Raw genomic sequence first — 25,167 nt, 5'->3', positions numbered from 1 at the left:
CACACAGTCCTTGGCTGTCTGTCGCTTTGTTGGGCCTACCTGAATTAAATACTTGGCACAATGCATAAACATATGCACGTACCTATAAATTTGCACAACTCATACGCACAAAAACACACGCAGTCTTCTGCTTGTTGGAGAAAGGACATGAACCCCCCCTCAAGCACACACTTGCACACACAGGGCAGCCACCACTGAACCATGTGTTCAAATATATTGTACCAGTGTTTTAGTGACATACACCATATGATAGATAGTTTTGTGGTATTAAAAGAAAACTACAACGTTGTATAACCACAGACACCATAATGTCTTTTCAGCACCATTTGTCGCCGGCTGGCCCTTTTGAACTGCTAATGTCTGAGCTGCTGGAGGCAAATTGAATCACCATCATTTCCACCCAAATGGAATTTCAGTGGTTAAAAAAGAACAATGCAAGTCTTGACACCGGGCCTGTTCAATAATCAGATTTCCAGCTCCCAATGCACAGGGGGACTGGAGAAAAGAGTTGACCCAATATATTTAAAAGCCTGCTTCCTGGAAAAGGAGGACAAGTGGCAGCAGGCGCAGGGGTTGAAAGAAAGATAAATATTTATTACAGTTATCGAGTTTGCCTCTACTCCCTCCTGATCCCACTGACGCATCAGACGCGCCAAGAAAAGAGCAGATTGATGGAGATAATTTGTTATTGGATATAAACAGTTTTAAAGACGCAGAGTAATTCTGCCCAGAGACCTAATCCCTCACAATCTCATCAGGGTGAAGAAAACACCGGCAAGTTGTTTTGTTTGTCACCATCTTTTTTTTCCTCCCACTAAACAATAATATCTTCCTCCCAAAGCATTTGGCTGTTTGACTTTCAAATCACAGGCATTAGCCAGTGTACTCTTGCTCAAGGCGGGTGTAAATATGCACATGTGCTGTGAATGACAGCTCTGTCATGGCTAAATTAATTATTGGTATGAAGCAAATAATGGCAGAGCTGAGAAACATCTATACACACAAAGAAACACATGGAGGGATACACAGGAAACAGCAGTAAGGCCTCTTTGTAAAGCCGCTGTGATATTGGACAAATGTTTGTTGGTATGGCTCTTCCATCTTGACAGATTGAGCGCGATCTGGTTTTGTTTGGTAATTAAAATTATAGTACAATGCTGCTCATTCTATTTGATTCGGTGCTGGACGAGGCGCAATCTGTCTGAGCGTACAAGATGATTTAGTTGTCATGTTCCCACACGCCCTGCTTCTCATCTGTTTTTCCTTTGTAATCAGTTCTTCTCTTTTCATGATCTGTTTTATTATTTATTATAATTAATCAAAAACACAAGATCAAAATGTGAAATCTTCACTCTTATTTGTCTGCTGTCCTTTTGTGTGCTACAGTGTTTTATTAAATAGTTATTTCTAATTCTCTTTTTTCCGGTCTGTTCTTTTGTTTACTCGTCTTGGCTCCTCTGTTGATGATTTTTGGTTGCATTGTTAGTATGTTCTGAAATATTTTTTTCCCTGATTTCATCAGATGACCTGAACAGTACCCACCAGCATTGTGTCCTAGCTGGAGAGACTGCACGCTTCAGCTCGACACACAGAGTGGCTGAGGTGAGAGGCCAACAGGCCTAAATAATTACACTCTATATATATATGTACTATATAAACGTCAACACTGTGGCTGGTAAATAATAACTTTTTTTCTTTTAGTGATGTATTGTCATGTCTTTTTGGTGAAAAGAAAGGTGCAAACATAAAAAAAAACATTTTTTCCCTTGCCTGTAATGCTGTTTGTCAGTCTAGATTGTTTTGGTGTGACTTGCTGAATGTTGGAAATATCGGCCATAGAGATGTCTGCCTCCTCTTGAAAATAATGGAACTGGATGGCCCTTGGCTTGTGGAGCTACAATGTTAGCTAAATCAGTGGCACTAGGTGAACTTGCAGTAGATGCACGCTTTCATCTAGTCATTGATACGGTTGGTGGGTGTAGTTCAGTAGCAGAAAATAGTTCCTACATGAAACTGCTCACAACAAGGTCTGTGGATTATCTTGAGTAACCGGGTCATGATTTCTGGAAAGAGACATTCCTGATGAGTTTTTCAAATGTGCTGTTTTTTGGTGCTTTCAGCACGACAAGCTGAAAGTTCCATTATATTCAAGAGAAGACAAACATCTCTGCAGCCAATATCTCCAACTCTTAGCAACTCACACCAAAACAATCTGGACTGATGAATAGCTCTACAGGTAACAGGAATGAATTATCCATTGACACCATTTACTGAGAAGTAAAAATGATAAATGAATGGCATGTCGGGTATGATGATTAAATAGAGTATGTTCAAACACATATTTTGAAAATGTCTTTAACTTAAGTTTGAGTTTGTCTTTTGATTCACAAGATAAACCATGCGTGGCAGCTATGTGTTCAACGATGGTTCTGTCCCTGTCCTACCAGTGTTCCAGTGGGACCCTGACCTACATCCAGTCACGGTGTCAAGAGGCCCTGTCCAACCTGCACACTGACCCAGAGACGGGCTCCCACAGTCTGCTGACCCTGCTGCCAACAACGCTACAGCACTGTGAGGACATTCATAATGAGGTGGGGACATGGTGTGTGTTCACATGCATGTGCATGTGTGTGTGTGCACGTTTGGATACGTGTCTGTTTTGCATGATTGCACACACATTTGTCTGTGGTTTTGGCATGATTTCATGGGTTTGTGCGTAACTGTTAGCATTTATTTATATTGGCACTGGTGAGTCTGTGTCGGTGTTAATATTTAACTTGTAGAAACCTGTTGTGAACTTATTACTTCTTATGCAGTGGGCCTGAATCACACAGCATTTGGAAATATTTGAAGTTTGTTTTGGCCTGCTAGGAGTACCAGATGAGTGAGGTTTGCCAGATTGGACAACAGAACATGTGCCAATAAAGTTTACACAATAGCATGCCAGTCTTTGAAAGTTTTAATACATTTTTCTGTGATCATGAACCTGCCTGAATTCTCGACCATCTGGTACTCTAAGGAGGTTAAAGATGTCTAACAGCCGTCTGCAAATATGACAGGATTTCATCAGGACAGGATCACAGAAGTGAAATATATTATGAAATATAGAGAATTCAGCCATGTGATGTAAAAATATCAAATAATTTGAACAAACCTGTACATTTCCGCTGCAACCAGAGCTGCGATGGTGGACTCCACCACTTGCAATGAAGATAAATATATAGAAGGGTAATAACTATGTAAAATTTTAAACAAATGTTAACATGTAAATGTTAAAAAAACAATACTGTATATTACCAAATATTGGGGTGACTGTGGCTAAGAGGTAGAGCGGGTTATCCTGTAATACGAAGGTTGGTGCTACGATCTCCGGCTTCTCCACTCAATATGTCAAAGTGTCGTTTGCCAAGATACTGAACCCCAAACTGCTCCTGATGGCAGTCTATCAGTGTGTGAGTGCATTTAAACAGTCAAAGAACTGAGTAGCTGGTGGCACCTTGTATGGTGGCCTCGGCCACCAGTGTAGATGTGTGCGTATATACGACTGGCTGTGTGAAAACACTTTTGAGTGGTCAAAAATGACTAGAATAGGGCCGTACAAGTGCAGGTCCATTTACCATTTACATGATATACATACCGTACACTGCATATATTGAATACATACCTTTTGGTTGATATTTGGCATTAAGGGGTTTGCCGGACCAAGTATTATCAATGACTTGTAGAATAATCTACATGGCAAAAAAAATCTGCATTTTAACAAATGCATGAACAGCATTTTGTAATTGAAACTATGATGCAGTACTGGATATCATAGTCTAAGATACTGATCTGCAGAAACATGCAGGGTACTGTTTAATCCTAGTTTGATATGCCTTTTCCATTTCCTGTGCATCATGGGTTTTTCAGACTGGCAGATCTTTGATAGGTTAAAACTCTGTAAACAGCAGAATGGGAGCTTGCCAGCTTTCTACCTCCTTACCTGCTTGTTTCTACTCAGGGAAATGCCTCCAATATGAAATCCAGGTTGTTCTCATTTGTCCTGGCCTGTGATGGATCGTGAGGCAATAGCCTCTCCATATGTTATCTAAAGATGGAGTCATGCCCCGCTCCCCTCGCTCACCCCTTTTCACACACAAGGAGTGATGTTGGCTGAGGTATTGAGAGACAGAGCGAGGTCAAAGACGAGGAACGCAAGGGGCCGCCTGCGGAGCCACCAGCCCCCTGTGCTAGCTTGCCGCAGGCCAACAGTTAATATAGCACTTCACCTCTCCCCCTTCACATCCCTTGGCTCAAAGCGCACATCCTAGTCGACGCTAGCACCCAGACCCCTCAGCGGGACGCTATGACAGATGAGTCTGACGTAAGGTTGTTTAAAGGTTGTAGACAATATTAATTATTCAGCACTGCCAAACAATAGGGGCTGTCTGTGTCAGGAGGAGCGCCGTGCTAGTTGAGCTAGCAACACCTGCTAGTTTTTCCGCATAGCGCCACAGGATTACCAAGCATAGGCCCCCACCAGGAGGGCAAAGAGGGTTTATTTAGGAAAACAGGATGCTATTTATAAAAGAGCAGGTGTGCTTATATGTATGTGGGAATGTTTAAGTAAGGGGGGGGTGCTCTCGGGGGCTCAGTCGTACCCTACCTGGCACTCACAATGATAGATGTGGCCATTTGTTTGGAGTTGCCCACGAGAGCAGAACACCCACTTAAATGATGTATTGTTGGTGGAGTTATTTATGATGGCGGCCCACTTTGGTGCTTGGCGGGTGCATATTGCGCAGGTCGTGTTTGACATGGACGACCGAGGAGCGAACAAGCCTGAGACGCGCAGGCAGCCTGACCTGAGCAGTGCCTTATGGGCCTTTCTTTAAAAAGTGCTAAACAGTAAGCTAGCTCCAGCTTGACGCGCCACGGATGTATTGTGCAATGTGGTGCAATGGGGAGGGGGGGGGCATGGAGGTTGACACTTGTCAGAAGACGAGGGCGGGTCTGACGATGATGAAGCAGAGCGTCTGCCATCTGAGTATGAGTGTTTAGGGATGGGATGGGATGTTGAGTTGAAGCAGGGGTTGATGGGAGACAGAGACAGAAATGAAGAAAACCGAAGTTCCCACCTGTTTGTTAAGCGCGGCCCCTCTCTCTGTCTCTTTTTAATCTTTCCTCCTGTCTTAGGTGGTGAGGGGGTAGTCTAACATAGCATCGCCACACAGCCTCCGTGTGCATGTTTGGCTTTGAAATGCTAATCCCAGATGCAAACGTCTTGTCTCATTTAAAGCCACTGTGTCACTTCCCAGGTGGGTGTGTGACAGAGTGCCCTCAGGGACCCCCTCTAATGATGCTAGTCCCCCCCTCCCTCAGTAAATATTGAAGGGAGGGACAAGGTTTTCCCACATGCTCTGGAAGGAAGTAAAGTGTGTGGAGGCAGGTGTGTGTGACCTTCCAATGTCCTGTTTTCAGGCCAAAATGTCTCCCCAGGCTCCCAGGTCTTTGAAACACCTTTCCTTAGGGCTTTGTGCCAGCAATATCATTGTAATCTTATAAATCACCTCTTACAAACACATTTTACCCAGCAGATCTGTGCGGTATGTAGTTTGCGCTTGTTTGTCTTACCCTTTAACACTGTTTTTAATTAATGTGAGACATTTTTATGGTTTATTCAGTGGTTTATTTTGTGGGACTTCTAATGTCTGTGAAGATCACAAGGAATGAAATGTTCTAAAACCGAATGTGTTTCACCCTTTCTGAGCTCTGTAGAGCTCTGTTGAGTAGCCAAAGGTTCCTGTTCTTTTTTAAAGTCTTAGTTTATTGATTTAACTCTAATAAAATGACATCAGTCCCATAAATATGAAGGAGCTCTCCTCCAGTGTTAGCTAAGAAAGGAAGACCTCTTTTGGCTACATTTGTGGCCTGAGACAGAAAATAATAGATATCGAAAGCAGTGGAAATGTATACGGCAGTGTGTGCATGTACAGTATAACCTATCTTGTGTATGACCACTCTGGCAAGTTCGTGATAAGTGTAAATTGCGTGCCTGGTTGCTCACAGTGAGCTGGAGGGACCAGTTCTGCTGGCTGATGTGTGAGGAGGCCAAGAAAGGTAAACAGAGGACGGCAGAGTGGGATCGATCCCACTCTCATCAGCTCCCACCTCAGGGCCATGGCCCGGAAATTGATTGGACCCGCTCAGGGAATACCGTGAAGGTGTAGAAAAAAAAAAACAAAAAAAAAAAAAAAAAAAAAAAAACATGCCTCATTAAATTGGGAAAAAAGGGGGCTACTTGGCTTTAACTCCAGAGTTGCCACGGTGGGCGGCTGGTCGACTAATGTGGGGCTAATGTGTAGTTAGTGTGTCCATCACCTGGAGAGATGACAGCAAGTGCCGCAGGGGAGCCACTAGCTCCCCTCTCGCTCCCCCACATTGTCTCAGAGAAAAACTAGCCCTAACAACCACTCTCTCTTTCACACACACTTTCGATCTGTCTGCCTGGATAGGTGGCATTTAGTCCGAGTTCCCCTCTTGGTAACTCTCAGCTGGGCAGCTGGACTCCAAATGCCACATAGCCAGCACTCCTCAGTAGCTTAGATGGCCTGCTTTGTGGCTGCCACTGGCCTGCGCAGTGGGGGACAGGCAGCCATGTCAGCTCAAAGTGGAGACACAGGTTGGTTTCTTCACACTAAAGGACAGGCAGACAATCAGAGAGATGGAAGGAGGGACTGACAGAGAGAAAAGGACGTCCGATATCGGCGCTCGGCGGCTTTGTTGTGTGTTTGAGCTGTAGTGATCGAAGGGGGAGTGGATTTAGAGTGTTGAGGGGACCATAAAGGATGACATTTCTTTGAAGGGTGGGTTGTATGGAGTGACTGAGAGGCTGCTGAGCAGTGCCACTGGCTGTGTATTCTCCCTGACATGCCCCAGTCCTTGCATGTCATCCCCGCTGTGATCAGAGCCTTTTGGAAGTAAATGGCAGGATGACTCTGTGCACAGCTTCTACCCGAGGCAGACCTCAGTCAAGTTGTTTGTGCAAATCAGTCTTACCCTTTGTTTTAACTTGCTTGGGCTGCAGGACGATAGGTGAAGGTGGTGTCATAATACAAACCAAGGACCACTTGAAAATTGCACCACAAAATTATTTTTTCATTGTACGTCTATAATCAAAAATCTGGATATTGGGGACTTGATCTGACTTCAAAACTGCAGTATAGTGCGTTTTTTTGGCACATTCACTTCAGCCTCCAGTTCCAAAAGTTCCAAAGCCATCCAACAAGCAGTTCAGATGAAGTATACTGGCCTCAAAGGTTGAAGGTAGACTTGCAGTTTATAAAGAAGAGACAAAGCTTTCTCCCAGAAATTACACTCACACACATAATTAAATTACATTGGATAATATATTTTGGGATAGAACTTCATGCCACCTGGCCTTTGTTTGCTGGAAAGCTATTGCTGGGATGTAATGAGGGTGGATGCCATGATTCGCAGATGACATCGTCAGTAGAGACCTGGTTTCATGTCCCACCCAAGCGGCAACCTCCAAGGTTGAAAAAGGAAGCCGATGTGAAAGTCCCAAAAGCTGCATTCCCTCTAATGGCCACTTATGGCTGGCTTCAAAACAAAGTAAATTTCCAAAGAGTTAAATGCCCAACCTTTCAGCACAAATAAACTTGTTTACAGCCTGGTACAAAAACAATTTGGTCTCTATAGCTAATTTCAACATCCATGCCAACTGTAGGAGTTTTACATTTTTTGTTACTCATCCATTAATGCTTTATTAAGGTCTTCACATATTTAAGGACAGGGATGCTTGAGTGACAGGCTAACTGTGAAGCGTCACTGCAATCTATGGGTCAGATCCACCCCTCACTCCTCCTCAGCTCCAGCCTCTCATCTAAATATGGTCACTTCTGGCTCCAAAAGCCAAGGTGGAAACAGCCGAAATGCTAAACTTGAGGCTTCAATACATGAGTCTACAAACCCATGGGCGATGTCATTGTAGCTACATTCATTATTTGTACAGTCTATGGACCCATCTCATGTTTCTGTCACTGACAGCATTGACTTTTCAGTACTTAACCAAGACCTCAAAAACAAGAAGCAGTATGTTTCATTGTTGTCTGAAACTTATCAGCAAGTGTTCATTTGTTGCGTACGAGCATAATTGGTAAGAGACGGGGTTGGACGAAATTGGATGACTAGTTTACAGAATAATACTTCCTATTTCAGTAGAGACATTTTGGGTAGAACTCACCCGCTTAAACCTTGTTACGACTGAGTTCACAGCTCTGCTGTATACATTGGCTAATGCTCTGCTAGAAGAACAATAAACAAAATAGTTTTTAGGAAAGGAACAATAGCTCTCTCTGTCTCATTTGATATGTGGCTCCTTTGCATGCAACTTCTTTTTGTGTTGTACAGTTGTCGGCGTCAAAACGAAACGGAGCGTGCATTGTTTTGGTGGATGATGCTTTGTAGGACATTTTGGGGGAGGGCAGCTCACAGCATTTCGCGTTTACGTTGGCAGCATTTGGGGCAATCTTTGACACACACGCTCACATCGGAAATTGTATGCACAGACGTTAACAAAGCTGCTCACACACGTATGTAGACAGATCCACGCAAGAGCGCCAACACAGTGCAGCACATTCAACACACAAGCACACGGAAAGACACACTTAGAAATAGATAGGCTACACCTGGCTACATGAAGCATCCTTGCGAGGATTAAATCAGCACTTCAAAAGAGCAGGAAACAAAAACACTCCCAGCGGAGGAGAGGGGAGCGGCTCGGCAGCCGCGACTGTCATCTCCAGACGGAGTGAGGGAGTGGAAGAGGAGGGGAAGGAGGGAGGAGAATGAGGAAAGGAGGAGGAGGGCGGAGTTTTCAGGTGTGCTGACTGGAAGGTGCATGTGTGTGTGTGTGTGTGTGTGTGTGTGTGTGTGTGTGTGTGTGTGTGTGTGTGTGTGTGTGTGTGTGTGTGTGTGAACAGATGTGTTCGTATTTGTGTGTGATGTTCTGTGGTTCTGTTTGTCCGGGTGTTTCCATGTTTGGTGAGGGTGTGATTGTACTCACAGAGATGACCAGTGTTTGTTAGGACAGTTTTGTGTGTGTGTGTGTCTTTACTGCGCTGCTCCTTTCAGAGACCTCATGAAAATTGTCAAATGTTCTTTAAAATGTTGATATATTTTTTTTAATTAATTTTCAACAGTTCATGGCAGTAAGAACATTTTCACAGTGATATTTATTTAATTTTAATTACTGGCAGGGAAAATGTGACATTTCAAAATTATTTATGAAAGCTGGATTTATAAAAAGTATAAAATTCAAAGCAATTTTGATAGAAATTTACATAGACAGTAAAATGCCTGTATTCTGTATTTAGGTATGACGTTGCACTGACACAACACTGACATATTTTATTAAAATGTCTGACAGCTTCTGCTTGCAAAATTAGAATGTGATACTATATATATATATATATATATATATATATATATATATATATATATATATATATATATATATATATAATATAATCTATTATATTACTTAACAATTGGTCAAGTTGACAGACCATTAAAAAAACTAACTCTGAAGTAATTAAGTTTTATATTAATTGATTTAAATTCAAGCTAAAAAGAAATTTCTTTGTTGATGTTTATGACAATATATATTACCAAATGCATGTGTGTTTCATTCAATAATTATAATAATTTCAGTAATGTTTTAAATTGTTTTTCCTCTACATTAAATAAAATGTGTTGTTATATCATCTTTACTAAGGAGGGTGACAGTTAATTTTTTCCCTCCTTTTATTTTGATTAGATAAACCTATTGTAGCATCGGTTGTCTGTCTGAACCAGCTTTTTTAAAATTCTGTTTGCATGTGTGTGTGTCTGTAGGTGGAGTTCGAGTGGCTGCGGCAGTACTGGTTTCAGGGCCATCGCTACACCCGCTTCTGCAGCTGGTGGACCAGACCAATGGAGCAGCTGGAGCAGGACTGGAAGCTCATGGAAACGATGGTAAGGCTGCTCAGAAGCACTGCTGGTCACATGGTAGCCTCAATGTTTGGTCTCTCCACCTGCATTTACTGAATACAGTGTCACTTACATCACTTAACTAATCCCTCTGTGGTTGAATCACATGTATATTCATTTTAATTTGCAGGCTGAAAACTATTTCTTTTAGCTCAGGTATACAGACAGACTATTCTCAGTCCAAGGCATTACAGTGATGCCATTCCTGTTGAGAACAAAAACATAGGCATTACTTTTTTAATATACAAAACCTATTTCATGTGAGAATATATAAAGCCACATTTATGAAGGCAATATGAAATATATTGCAAATAAAAAGATTAACTATCAAAAATATTACCCAGATAATATTCTAAAAAGTTAATAATAATAATAATAATAATAATTAATATAACAATAATACTAAATATAAATATAAGAATGAGATAAAAGAAAAATAAGTAAAATAAAATAGAATAAGAACTAAAAATAATAATGATACTTTTTTTTTTTACTATTACCCCACAATATGCGCAGCTCCATGTAGGCACTCTGTCATTTCATAATAAGGGTTTACACCTTTCTAAACGCTCAACATGCCTCTGCTCGTGCTTCTTACACAAACTACACAAGTGATCTGCTGCCCAATAATGCTTCTCACAAGGGAGGGTGTGTTTAAAATTACATGATAGATTGTCTAACTTCTCACCGCGCTGCATTATTAAGGATGTGTCATGTGTTTAATTGTAGCCTCACAGAAGTTTTATTAGAGAGGAACGTGGGCACGCAGCTATTAGTTAGACACCACTGTAAAGAAATCACTTAGTAATGTCAGACTCATAATTAAGTCACCTTAGTCACAGCTCTGTACAGTGCATATGTGCCGCACACACCAACACACAAACACACACAGATACATGCTTGGTCTCGCTTTCTCTCCCTCCCCGCAGGTTCTACGCGGTCCGTCTCTCATAGCTAGATTTCAAAGAGTGTGTGTGTTCATGTAAGTACGTGTGTGTTTAACACCCAGACAGCAGAAGCAGCAGGGGGCACTCTTGTATCACTGTAGCAGCAGCAGAGGGAGTGAAAGAGCTGTGCTCCTCTTTTCCTCAGTGCTCCCTCTCTCTCCTTCTCTCACCCTGTGTTTCTTTATGTCTCTCACCCTCTCCTGCTGTCTCTGCGAGCTCTCTGTCTCTGTCAGTGTCGAGTGCTGAGCAGTAATCACATCTAATGCTCAGGCGGGGATAAAGACAGGGGCTGGAGGAGAACAGTACTGCTGCTGCCGACGCTGCTCTAGTCATAGTCTCTCTCTCCCTCTCCCTCTCTCTCTCTCTCTCTCCCTCTCACTTAGTCGCACAGCCTGGCAGAGGGTGGGTGGGTGGGTGGGTGGGTGGAGGGGTTAGTAGACAGGGGCTAAACTCATCTAGAGCTCCACCTCCGGGCCCAGATGAAGTGTGTGATTTGGACCTGTATTTAGAAAAGGGCATCAGTGAAATGTGAGGTCTTTATCTCTCTCTCTGTTGCTGTGTCTCCGTCTCTCTAATGGGCAAGCAAACCGTATCCACTGTCTGTGAGTTTGCATGTGTGTCACTCGTGGATTTCAGCTAAGCAGTGGAAACTTAGCGGCGGACTGTACACAATACAGCAAAAAAAAAAAAAAAAAAGTAAGACACTTTATAGTAAAAAAGAATAAAATAAAATACATATCAGTATATATTTGAAATGAATTATTTATTTCTGTTTGAATAATTTGAATGTTTGGAAATAAAATTATATCGGGTATTTTTTAAAAATTAAAAATATTTTTAAATTTAAAATTACTATGAGACGTATTCATTACGTTAATTTCACAGTGTCAAATTTCTCATAGTGTCAGTTCACACAAAAGAAAGTATATCTTCTGCAGAAAAGCATATTAAACCTTTGCAAAAATAATACACTGGCGAATGCATAAATGTAATCACTCACTATTGTGATGAAAGACAACATTATTGCACTCGCAAGCAAAATTTACATACATGCATCGACCTCTGATACGCTGATGAAAAGCACTTTATAGATGTGACTTATAGATTTTTTTTTCCTTTTGGAGGTTTTGATAGCTGTGGCTTTTCTGCAGTTAGATTAAAACGCATTTCTCTAAATTACTTTGAGTTATTTAGATTATGTGGGCTCTCCCCCTACATTCCTTTATTGCATATATTTTATATTTTGAAGCTGGCAATTGACAGTATAGTGTAATTTAGTGCAATGCGAGTGACCTAGTGTGTGCAGATGCTGTTTGCCATTTATTTATTTCGATTTTTTCCTGCTCTTGCCTGCAGAGTGTATTTTAATACAGCATTATTTTTGTCCAATTTGATATTACCGTGGGTATTTTAAAATAACAAATATATGTCTCTTTAAATAGGGTTTATAAATTGACACTGTGTTGTTTTATACTCTGCGCTGTAGCAATAAAACAGCCTATTGTTTTATCCTGCTAAAATAGCAATACAAACAGCCAGCCTTCCTCTCTTTATTGTCATATTTAGCACACAGTGTTGTGGGATGCGCTGGGCTATGTATGCGTTTGTTAGTCTGTATGAAGAATATTGCAATATGGGGGGACTAGCTCCTGTTTATGGATACTGTCTCTCCCTGGGGCTCCCTCTCTGCTCCTCAGCCTGTTGTCATGCAAATGCTCATCCTTCCATTTGAATGACATTCTGATAAAATACATAAATAAAGAAAGAAAGAAGCGACACAAAACAAGTCCACTTGCTTCTTGCCTCTGTTTGGTACCTCAAAAATTCATGTGGTTTCTTGATAGAAACAAAGAGACGTGGTGCTGAATAAACTTTGTGTGTAGGTATGTGGATGTACAGCAAAACTATAATGTACCTATGAGTGTGTGTGTGTGTGTGTGTTATAGTTTATATAAGGTAAAGGTTGTTTCTGGAGAATGAAAAAAAGGACAATTACTGAAAGGTTTTACATTCCCCTGTGATCGTAGGTGCTAAAGTCCGTTTAGACTTGCCTCGCTCGCAGCTTTACGTTCCCTCAGGACTCTGCTATCATGGCTATCACACAATAGTGACATTTCCTTAAACTAGCAACAATGAATAGCTTCCGTCTGACTGACAATAGACAGAGAATCTCGGCTTTATGCAGAATATTTTAAATACCGGTGTGGTATTTTTTTTTTAATCTCTCCTCTTTTCACTGTGGGGGAGAAGCGACAGCGACGAGCCCATGAGCACATCTCCCCTCTTTTTTTTCTCCTCCCTGTCCTGTGCATGTGTGTTTGTGTGAGTGTGTGTATGTGTGTGTGCCATTGATGTTAATGTATGCACTTGGCATGACTTTAATTGATTTAGCAGCTCTGCTTGCACAGTACAGCTTTTTCCCTAATTTGTCACTTTCCTGACTTCTGTGGCTGCTCATCTCACAACTTCAAAAGCCACCGCAGAAGCAAAGAGATTTCAATGCACTCCGTCCCCCCACCCCTTCTCTCTCTCCCTCTCTTAATGTTCTTTCTTTCCCTTGTTCTCTCCCTCTCTCACTCCCGCTATCTCGCCATATCTCTGTCTCTTTCTCACACTTTCTCCCTCGTTTGACAGGAGAACGCGCCTTGTAGATGGAAATCTTTTCAACACATATCAAGGAAATTAATCTACTTTCATAATAAATGGGATCCACTCAGTTGAATACATTTGTATACTTCAAGATGTACAAAACAGGAAGTGGTATCGGGGCCACGTCTTCCTCTACTCCGTTCACCCAGCCTGTCACTCCCTGTTTCCAGACGGTTTGGTCACACACACATATGCTGTACATTCCTTTTTTTTTCTCACTGTGTGACAAAATTTCCTCTGATTTATAATAGAGGCAGATTTTAGTGTGCATGCTTATGTGTGAAAGGATGCGCTTTAGTGACCATATCTTCTACTCCTCACTTTAATAACTGTCTTCGGAAACAATCTCAGCTGCTGAGGAGGGTTGCAATGCAATCATACGCAGCCTGGCCCCGGCTGCCATCGATAGCTGATTAGGTTATTGACCTAGCGTGTGGAGGGTCGGTGCTGAGGAGTGGTCGGGGAGAGAGACACAGAGAGGGGGAGGAGGTTAAAAAAAAAAAGAGAGAGAGAGGGGTTATGTGTGTTGGGGAGGAGGGGTGGGGGGTCAATGTAAATGTTATTGCTGTGTGAGCTCATTTGATCAAAGTCCTGGAAAGGTTAAGCGAATCCAATCTGGTTTTGTATGGCAGAGTGGAGACACAGGCGCTGGGGAAGAAACCCCCAGGACGGAGAATGGATTATCATATTGGCGCTGGAGTAGCAGGGGCCTCCGATGGACAGTTTACCCTGCCCGTAATGCGTTTAGACAGCAATTGGCCTTAATAACCTTTATTGACTTCAGCGGGTCAGTGCCAAGAATCTAATTATCAAAGTGTATCAATTTCATTGGAGTTTAGAGTTGCACCGCTCAAAATAATTATTTTAAGGTCGGGCCGGGGCAATTAATCCCCTCTCCACTTATTTGATGGTTTTGTAAAACATTATAAATGTTATGGTTTCTGTTGTGCGTCTCACCGTAAATAATTTCAGGGAGCAATTTTTTGTAATGTATTATTTGGAGAGCCTGCCGTGCCGGTCCTGCTGAGGGAAAAAGAGGCAGCATATTTGGAAGAGCTAGAGGCCACAGCCGAATTGTGTTGCAGATGTTTACCAGCAGTAATTTTTCTCTTTCGCTCGGCATTTTACTCGCACAGTCGAGCAGAGTTTTATACCCACTTTATATGCACACATGGAACCCAGATTAATTATAAGTGTGAACTAAGCAGTAAAGTGTTTAAAGACCATTTATATTGCTCATTATGAAGCCATTTATTATCTCTTACATTAAATCACACTGTGTTTATGCATTGTATTGTTTTGCATTTTAAGCTCTATACTGTGCAAATAGGCTTATACTTTTATTATATTCCAATTCTTTGTGGTTCTTATATGCAGTTTGTGCGTGTGTGTATGTGTTTGTGTCGATGTGTCTTTATGTGTGTGCGCCTTGTGCCCAGAGTGTGAATGAAAGAAGTAAATGTGCAGCCGCACAGTAGTTTATCCTTCATTGACAGTCAATACGTGCTCTTACCTGGATAGTAGCAGCTGTTTTTCCTTATCGCACAACATAGACTAGAGGCCTAATCCACACGTTCATTATTGCACGGCCTTGTTTACCCGCGGCTCTGTATTAGCTTGCTTGCTTTGCCCTATTTAGACGGAGCCGCATAAAAAAGAAATTACTCAAAGATTATTGTTATTATTCATTTAAGGAGGAAATATATGGCTGATAATACATTTTACATCACGCAGCAGCTTGAGTTTCGAAATATAAAATGAAAAGAAGCAGGAAGAGACAGAGAGAGAGAGAGCGAGGGGAGAAAATGTAGCAGTGCAAAGGTATTTGCAATTCTCTTTGAAGTCCCTATTCAACAGGGTAAGCTGAATTTTCGGCAGTGCCTGATAGTGTTCTGCGTAAATGCTTAAACCCCTTTAGAGAATTTTCATGGGCAGATACGCGGTGGCTTGAAGGGAGCGTTTATGTTACCTGGAGCCAATGCAGCCCGCAGCTTTGTACCTAAAGATGTACACTAGTACTGAATGGAATCCCACAGAGGTTTGTCTATGACAGAATCTCGCTGCAACATCGCTGTAAGCCGAAGCAGGGGAGAAAAAAAAAAGAGCTACGAACGGATTTAACCCTGTCACTTCTCAGCTGCCGGCTCACATGTGCAGCTATATACATGGACACAAACACGGAGGGACAAAAACGCTGGGACGGACACGCCAGCAAACACACACAGTGTCTATTTAGGGAAGTTTAAAAGAAGTTTAAAAAGGAGAGTATTGGCAAAGAAATTGATATATTTTCAGTCTCCTTACATGACTTTATTTTAAAGCTATATCTCATTACTACAATAATCAGTTATTTTTGTTAATGTCACACAGTAGAATAAAACAGCCTCTTCAAATGGGCACACAAAGACATGCGCACACAGTCCCCAATCATAATAGCTCCTTGTTATCAAAGTCGATGGTGTTTTATCGTGTATTACTGTCTGTTAGTGAACAATACCTGACACCAGCTCATCATCTCTTCTTTAGGACAATTCCTCGTGGAGCACTTTCTCATTTAAAATGATTAAAACCATTACTCGCACACATGTGTAATTATTTCTTAATAACAGGATGTAGCTCATTGTCCTGAAGGTGGGGAGAGTTGTTGCGTTTGTCATTCCTACAACAGAAGACCTGAGCAAACTTGTTTTGGGGCTGTGGATGACTGAATTTGGAATGTATGAGAGGAACTTTAACTTTAGGTCACAACGTGGTAACCGAGAACGATACAATGCCATTGTTTTACGTCAACGAAAGAAAATGAGCTCATCGAAAAAATCCCCTCATATATTTTTGTGTTTGTATGCTCGACTGTCAGCTACAGTATAGCGTACACCTCTTCTTTACAATGAGGGGGTGGGGAGTTTTATTGACAGCAGTTTGGATAATTTATTTTGTTTGTCTGTGAATTGTGATGTTGACAGTGTTTTTACTGTATCAGCAGGCTTTGAAGGCGGCTTGTCTCGTCTTCTTAGAAAACAAATGAGCACTTTACAGAGACTGATCTGCCTTATCCGCTTAGCAGCTTTCTCAATCCCCACATTTATTTATTTACTTACTTATTTACTTACTTATTCATTTACTTACCTCTGTATGGATTTTGTTTGATTCCCCCCCCCCCCACTTAGACCTGCCCCCTCCCTTCTCTCCCTCTCCCTCCTCATCCTTGGCCCCGATCAGCAAGATAAGCCTTCAGAGGAGGGGAGATAACATCCATTAAAGTGGTAAAGAGGAATTATGGGGCAGCCCAGATTAATCACTGCTCAGCTTAATCGCATTCAGTGCGGACGGCGGGGTAGGCTGCAGGGCCCGGCTTTTTCCTGTGTCATACCAACAGAGGGAGAGATGCAAGGAAGGAGTGTGTGTGTGTGTGTGTGTGTGTGTGTGTGTGTGTTTGTGTGTTTGTGTGTTGAAAAGTGTCTTGATGGGGGGGGGGGTATAAAAAGATGAAAGAGAGATTTCAGAGTATCTCATAGCATAGCCCGCCCCTTCTATAGCTGACTAGAGACATTACCAATAACCAGCGCTTGATATATAATTATTCCAGTACTTTGATCCAGGTGTAATTGTTTACTCTCACAGGCAATGGTGTCAAAGTGGTTCAGTTGAAAGAAATTACCACAGAAACAAGAAAACGCACTGATATGTCACTAAAAGCAATGGGGGAAAAAGCAGTTTTAGTGGATTATTAATCATATTGAATATTGAATACATGGCCAGAGCTTGTCTGTCACTTCTTGAATACTTCACGTTTAGAAAAAGCAATACACACATTGAGATGTGGTGCTGAGCTCCATGAGCCAGAGGGAACAAAAATAGAGCCTTCATGCACTGAACTCTGTGCACACACTTTTATTAAAATCATCGGAATCTGGATTCTCATCAGGTCCTGTGGTTGATATCCTTATTATTGTTTATCTGCATGTCAACTCAAATTAATTTTGCATTTATTTGCACAGCCCCTAATCACAGTCACAGTCTCGGAGGACTTCATATTTCCCACACATAGTGAAACAATAAATTCAAACCGATTAATAAAAATGAAAACAGCCCACCCCAACTAAAGATCCTCAAAGTGAGCAATAAAAAAATCCCACATAAAAACCTAATTAGAGACAAAATTAGAGCATACCTTAAGGTTCTACAAAAGAGAATAAATTTAACCAATGCAGCATTATTACACACAGGTGATGTCACAAACCTCAGAGTAAAGAATATTTTTTTACACACAAAATAAGCAAAAGAAACAAACAATAAAAAGGGCCAAAAGCCTCACAGTCAGTTATCACCGCATCCCCAAATTACATTTATCATCTCTGAAAAAGCTAAAGGCATAAGGTCCTTAATATGGTGAGAATTTGATCTATAATCAGCTTTATGTTCGAGTCTTGCATCTTTCACAGCAAAGTACTGAGCTCTTAATATCTCAGTACCTCTCTAATTCTTCAGAACCGCTGGAGCAGATATCGTTGGGGTTTTTAAATACATAAAGCCTTCCGTGAAAACAATGTGGAGAGAATGGGGATGATCCCGATGTGAAGATGTGTGTAAAATTGTTTGATTCGCTTGAAGAAACGAGAAGAAAAGGAGGAAATGTGGGAAAAGATTGTGGATGATAATTGTATCATTTTTTCGGGGGAAGGTGGAGGAGGGTTAGGGAGGTGGAACAGGGAAAGAAATAAGGCAGGGAAGGTGTAGCATTTTCTGAAGTGAAGGGAAGAGTGAGACAACAGTAAAGATTTAAGTAGAAATCAGAGCGTGTGAGAGAAAGTCAACCAGAAGGAGATGAAAAGCTGATGCTGTAGACAAGAGGATGTGAGTACAGTGAGGAGGAAGTACAAGTCCTGGGAGCATTTGGAGAAGTTTCTCGCCTTGTTTTTTCTTTTGTTTGTTTGTTTTTTGTTTGACCGTACACCTTTCAAAACATAGCATGTACAGTATGAAGAGGATAACCTGACAGAGATCAAACCTGAGATATGTGTTTTTTGGTAAAGCAGATTCTCTCCCAGGTGAAGTCCCACTTTTTACAACCCAGGGTCTGTTTTTGCAGTTTTGACCATCAATCCTATCAGTTATGTTTTCACACACCCAAAGTGCACATTATATTCTTTTGCACTGTTAAACTGTGTGCATGCACAACTTCAGTAATTATGTTACCTCACAGTTGAACCAAAAAGTTGCTGTGCAAGATTTCATTAACATATACTATTGACTGTTATGGCAATAGCTTTGCTTTAATTGGACTTGTTTAAAACCCATTTGATCACTCACATACATTGCTGCATTGTGCATCGTAATGTAAAGCCATGCATTCCATTATTACTATATCCCAACGTCTGATTAGTTGGCGAGCTTTCCCACACAGGTGGAGCAGAGGGTGGCCATCCTTCCAGGTAGTGAATCTCTTCCACTCTCCTATCCTTTCCCTGCAGATAGAGCGATCTGATGGGTGGTGTTAAATGGGTGAGATGTAGGACAATGTAATTAACGCTAGTCCTTTAGCGGGCCCCGCCTCGCTCCGCTGGGAGAGCCCGATATAGCGCTCATTAATTCCTATTTGTGTGTAATGAGAGGGTCATGTTGGATGTAATAAATGGCTCTTTTATTTGGGCGAGAGCTGCAGGGCGGCATCCTCTCCTGGCTAACAGTCTCATAAACACCCTTTAGCCGCTCTCATCAGCCTCCCTTGGTGGAGAGCAATCACATATACACTTACATTACTCAATAGTGGTGGACAAAGTATACTGTGTAAATGTGTGGAAAAACAGGTGTGTTTAGAAACACTTGAGTAACTCTAACATAATCCCCTTTCCGCTAATTATAAATTGCACAGTATGTGTATACACAAGTTAAGTGCTGCTAATTTACCAGAGAATATACATGTTCGATTATTTAAATATGTTTTTCTTTCTTCCCTACACCAAGTGCTTTTTGTTCCTTTTAGTACCATCAATTGAATTCTTTTATGTATGTTAAGGTATTTAAAAGTGCAGATTGATTGAAAAGTCCTCAGGGGCTTTTTTCAAGCCCTGATCAAGAGTTTCAACACACAACACTTATAGCAAAAGTTGGCTACTGAACAGCATTACAATTAGGGTCTATTTTGTCGAAAGATTAAACCCGGAATACAAACAATAAGCAAACATAAATCTCATGAACATTAGTTTGAACTTGACTGGTTTTTGATGTCAAAATACAAAGTAATATAGATTTTTGATTCATTGCAATAATTATGTACATGATGTGACTCAGTCCAAAGTGTAATGTATTTACTTTTAATTCTTTTAATGAATTGAACCAAAGTGCTCCAGAGCGCAGGGCATTTGAGAGCATACAGGGTTTGTGTTGAACAACTGTTGAAGTGTCTGTGACCTCTTTGCCGGATTGAAGTAGACAGCATCTTATACAGTACTGTATGTGAGTCCGTAATCCTGTTATATGTAACTGCTTCATAGTGTGTGCCATTGTGTATTACTGTATAGCCACATAGTGTGGAGAGAATTGCATAAGGCAACAAGTCTGCCAGTTCAATCACAACTGAGCATTTGATTAAACATACGCATTTAATATTTGGCGCTTTGAATGATCGATACTAGCGTCTGAGATAGAATGATGCAACAGAAAATATATTAATTTTATGTTTCAAGTTAAAGGTGTGATGACAACAATGCAAAACTATGCAAAATAACACGGCTATCTTAAAATGTAAAAAGACCATAAAAGCAAGAAAAGAGCAGCATCAAACCACATATCAACACCATTTGTAATGTTTTTTGTGTGGTTTGTGTTGTTATTTGTCAGGCTGTTCTCATGCACTGGTCATATGATTTTTCTATGAAAATGCACCAAAACTCCTACATATCCTGCATATTAATGAGCCAGTAATTTCTGTACAACATGCATTTTAGAAGGCTGCCATTACCTGACCAATGAATGGCAGTAGTCCTCTTTTCTTCAGGCCTAAACCTAAGCTAACGTATGTAACTATAGATTGAGTATGTAACGTCATTTGTGGGGAGTTAATTTGTATAATATCATAGAAACCGTTGTATGAGGATTTGTTCCATGAGTTGCACTGTGTGGGCCTCATTTTTCGCTAGGCCTTTGGACAGTCTTACCCTAAAACCAATGGACTTTGGATTTTGGGTCCGGACCCTGGATTATCTGACTCAAGACTTGTTTTAGCTTTGACCAACGACATGGATTTAGACAACAGTGTAAGATCATAGATTTGAACAAGTGCTAATGATAAACCTGCTAGCTAGATTAGCCTTGTTGTCTTAGCTTGGATTTCACCACCCTGAAGTGGTTCACTTGACCACACAGTCTCAAGGACTTTGGGTCTTGAATCATCTTATTGTCGGATTGTCAATTCCGAAAGAGGAAATCTGAGAAATAAAAAGATCACTGAACTATATGTTGGGAGAGACTGTAGTATCTCAAAATAACAAAAAATAATCCTAGACTTGACATCTTGTCTTCTCAAATTGGATGGAGGACAGACCGGACACTGCAATGACTCACGGTTACTCCTCAAGTTGCTTTATATATGACTGATACCCCTCAGACCTTATAGCCTTTAATAAAGTAAACAATATTTTTTGGTAGGGAACGTGCAGATCCTAATCTGTTCTACTTTAGACATAGTCATTCGTTTGTAATGTACCTCTAAAGGTAATTCACAATTGATGTCAGACTAGACATGTAAGAGGGCCTGTTTAGTTTCGCTCCACGTTTTCAGCCAGATGCAAAAATTGAGGAATCACTCTGCTTCAGACTTCTTGTAGTCAATCAGAACTTTGTTAGCGGCACATTTCAGCCCCTGCAGACACATTCCCCCTCTGAAAAAAAATACAACCTGTATGTGAGTGTGTCTAGATGGATGGAAACCCTTTTTATTGGTTTAGCATTTTTTGAAGACCTGAAGTATGGTGCAGTGTGTGTTACACTGTAACTCTGGGGCTTAGAAAGGCTGGCTTTGGGCCCAGTCAGCAAAAAGCTTTTTACTGGCAGGAGAGTGAGGAGCTGATCACAATCTGCTATCTAGCTAGAATCTAGACTCAGCTTTCATATAGTGAAAGAAAGTAAGAGGGTTTTAACAGAGCAGAAGGTGCGTGAGTGTCACGCTCATCGCAAACATCTCTGTCCAGCTCAGTCTTCATTGTCCTGAATTAGTCAAAGCGCCTCTCAAGGCTTTCTTGTGATGGATGATGCATTCTTGCCAGGCCAGTGAGGAGTTTACACAAGTGTGTGTGTGTGTGTGTGTGTGTGTGTGTGTGTGTGTGTGTGTGTGTGTGTGTGTGTGTGTGTGTGTGTCCTGACCCAGCCTGCTGGAGAGCTCATTCAGACTGAGAACTATGTGGTTTAGCCATTAAGGCCAACTGGATCCACACTCCTTATCATGAGTCCCAGACAAAAGCCTTGCAAGAAACAGGCCGGTGAATTTTTATGTGATATTTGTGGGCCCATTGGACTACAACCCAACAACAGATTTGCCTTTTCTTCTCGCCACCAAAAGGGAGCACCACAAAAGCTTGTGAGTTCTGCTTCATTTGACCCCGTGGAAAGCATATGTCCTTCCATCCCGCTTGTATTCTTCCTGGAAGATGGAGTGCCGTTGGAGCCATAGAAAGCATCCCTGCCCACTTGAGTGTGTTACAATGCCTTCAAACAAAATCACTTGTCAGTGGTCTTCCCTTTTTGGGAGTGTCTCTACCCCCCCCCACCCCAACCCATTGTCACTTCAAACATGTTACTCTGATGTTTCAGACACATTTTTCTAATGTTTTACACTCCATATAATCTGCTGTGTGTTGCAAAGGCCATTTTACTAGCTGACATAATTGATGGTGCCCGCGACCTTGCGAGGGTCAATCTGGCAGAAGGGTGATTTGTATCACCGCGGAGATTGCGAGAACACATTAACATATCCACACACACACAAATACAAAAACACACAGGCACAGAGTAAAATTAGGGATTACAAAATGAAGTTCTACTTCTAAGAAGTATAAGGTATTGTTTTATCATGGAAACACCTGGACAGGTGTTAAAAACATCTTTTCAAAGGTCTTTCCAGAAATTCTGAAATCTAGATTTTAGGGTTGAGTTTTTATCATTTTTCACCATGGGTGTAGTCCTGATGAGTATTCACTCAGATGATACTTATTAGGTAGAATCTGATGCAATCCAATACAACAGCCCCATCATATCATCTGTCTTTATATAATATATATATGTGTGTGTGTGTGTGTGTGTGTGTGTGTGTGTGTGGTTTTGTGTGTGTGTGTCTGTATGTATGTTTCCTAACCGTATCACTAAGTATTACCTCAATGCATAGAGTACTTGGTGTGTGCCCACTGATCGCTTTTTAAAATGTTTTAACTGTTCTAATGATTTATTTGGAGTAACTGCAAAGAAGTGTTGCAACAAACCTTTTTGAAAGTCGGTGCTCTGTAAGTTTCACTTGTAAGAACTGCTCAAAGTTGCACAGATAAATCAAAAGACACACACACAAAGAAAATACTTTCTTGAATCATCTTTGAGAGAACATTTTTACAGAACTCGCTTCACTCATTTTCTTTACTGTTTCCTCTTTGATAATATCAAAGGTTGTGGAGCTTCAAAGTCTGGAAGACAACTCTGACCAGCAATGTTGACACCCTTCACTTTTTTATGACACACACACACACACACACACACACACACACACACACACATACACACATACACACACCTGTCTGTTTATCAACCAATCTTACGTAATGGAAACTGAACAAATTTAATTTCAGATATGCCTCAATTTTGAACCATCTGTAATCATGTGACAGCAGGCAGACGGCAGGAAAAAAAAATCACATACTCACACACACACACACACACACACACACACACTCAGGCACTTTTCTTTTTATGGCATCAAGTGTGATGTCACAGAGAAGTGAATGTGGTCTGGGCTTATTTCTTCCTGGGCTAATATAATTTTTCCACCGGTGGAGAGTTCCCCCCCAAGAGTAAAGTAACTCAACGGTGGCATGCAGCAAATACACACAGATCCCTTGTCCAGACTGGAACTGGTCCTGGCAGGATCACAGCTCCCCAGTTGTATATATCAGTGAGCAGAAGCTATCCATTACCCCGAGCAAGGTGCCTGATGCTTTTTTCCACCAGCGGTCAAAGTGATATTGGTTTCTTGTATTAGAGGGGAGAGGGAGATGGAGTCTGCCAAACTCCCACTCCCAAGGCCTATGAAATCAGATGTCAGAGCAGCTGAGCTTAAACTGTGGCAGAAGTCAATGGGATGTCTGAAGATTTGGAGAAAAGGGTTAAACCTTAAAGCTTGAGATACCTGTAAGTGGCAGAGGAGGGGTGTTAGAAAGGGTAAACATCATGGATTTTACAAATGCCATGTGATGCCATATGATCTGAATTTTAGATATTAGTGGCTCAACATCATTCACATGTTGTTATCCTCAGGTGCAAATCTGTCTTTTAGCAGATGGCTGAAATTAAAACCAGCAGAGTCATCATCCTGGTCACCATGCTTTCGCTCCACTGCAGAGTTTAGCCACTTTCCGGTAATTGCAAGCATAAACTCCTACTTCAGAATTAAATCCATTTGGGTATTTGGGCTTTAGATACTATATAAGTCCCCAAAATCACCTTAGCCAGAAGGTTATGAGCTTCTTCAGCAGTTGAAAGGTGAATTTTCCCAAAAAATGCCTTTATTTTTAGGAAATAAATCACACTTGATTTGATTGCCATTTTAAAGGAATACCTCTCCCCCAAAGGACCATTTGTGTATTACGTTGACCTTTTGAAGATTTTGTTTTTTTTGCTTGTTTCCTGTAAATAAAGAATCCAAAAACTCTTCTTGATGAATTGACTTCATAGGGTCGATCTTTAATGACAGCAAAATTGTGCGGTATAATCCACGTCTCATTTATCCAGTCGTATGCTCAGTGCTTCCCAAACAGACAGCCGTTTCTGATGGGGAACCAAACTGAAAGTGGAATTTAACCTATGCTCTTTTCAAAGCCAGACTTCATAGACAAAAACAGTATTTTTGCCTCACTGAGGTAAAAGTATATCATAGTATATTCATACTATACATCTTGCTATGACTTCAATTCATTGATAATATATTCTGTTTTTCAATTCTTTGTTGACTGTGGAGTCATGCAAGAAAACATCATTTTCTTCATGAATTCAGTGCACCATGGGGTGGGCAATTGATATACCAATAGTCACTTGAGGGGTGAAGTATCTCTTAAACACAGTAAAAGTCAACTGATTTTAAAGTGCTTGCATGCTATCACTGAGTTAAAGCCCCCAGTAGTGGCTCCACAGCCACAAGCAGGAGGATAAATTACTAGTTGGGACTATTCGTGCCTCCATATGGGCACACAGACTTTTTGGCACACAGAGAGACAGGCAGAGTCTTCTGGCCTGTTGCTGGGCCAGTTACACATGGTAGTGGCAGAGAGACAGGCGTGGAGGT

The 25,167-nt window shown here is 41.2% G+C and overlaps 1 protein-coding gene across 1 annotated transcript in view; it reads left to right on the top strand.

Moving 5' to 3' along the window:
- fto (FTO alpha-ketoglutarate dependent dioxygenase) overlaps positions 1–25,167 on the top strand; it is a 135,330-nt gene that overhangs the window by 33,323 nt on the left and 76,840 nt on the right. The window contains exons 5-7 of the mRNA XM_042487948.2: positions 1,523–1,602; positions 2,448–2,591; positions 9,898–10,017. Of these exons, the coding sequence (XP_042343882.2) occupies positions 1,523–1,602; positions 2,448–2,591; positions 9,898–10,017 (344 nt within the window). The remainder of the gene's footprint in view (positions 1–1,522; positions 1,603–2,447; positions 2,592–9,897; positions 10,018–25,167) is intronic.

This window comes from Plectropomus leopardus, chromosome 1 (genome assembly GCF_026936395.1).
Source record: "Plectropomus leopardus strain MGB_pleo_1.0 chromosome 1, ASM2693639v1, whole genome shotgun sequence".
NCBI classification, from domain to species: domain Eukaryota; kingdom Metazoa; phylum Chordata; class Actinopteri; order Perciformes; family Serranidae; genus Plectropomus; species Plectropomus leopardus.
This window is presented reverse-complemented; position numbering and strand designations above follow the sequence as displayed.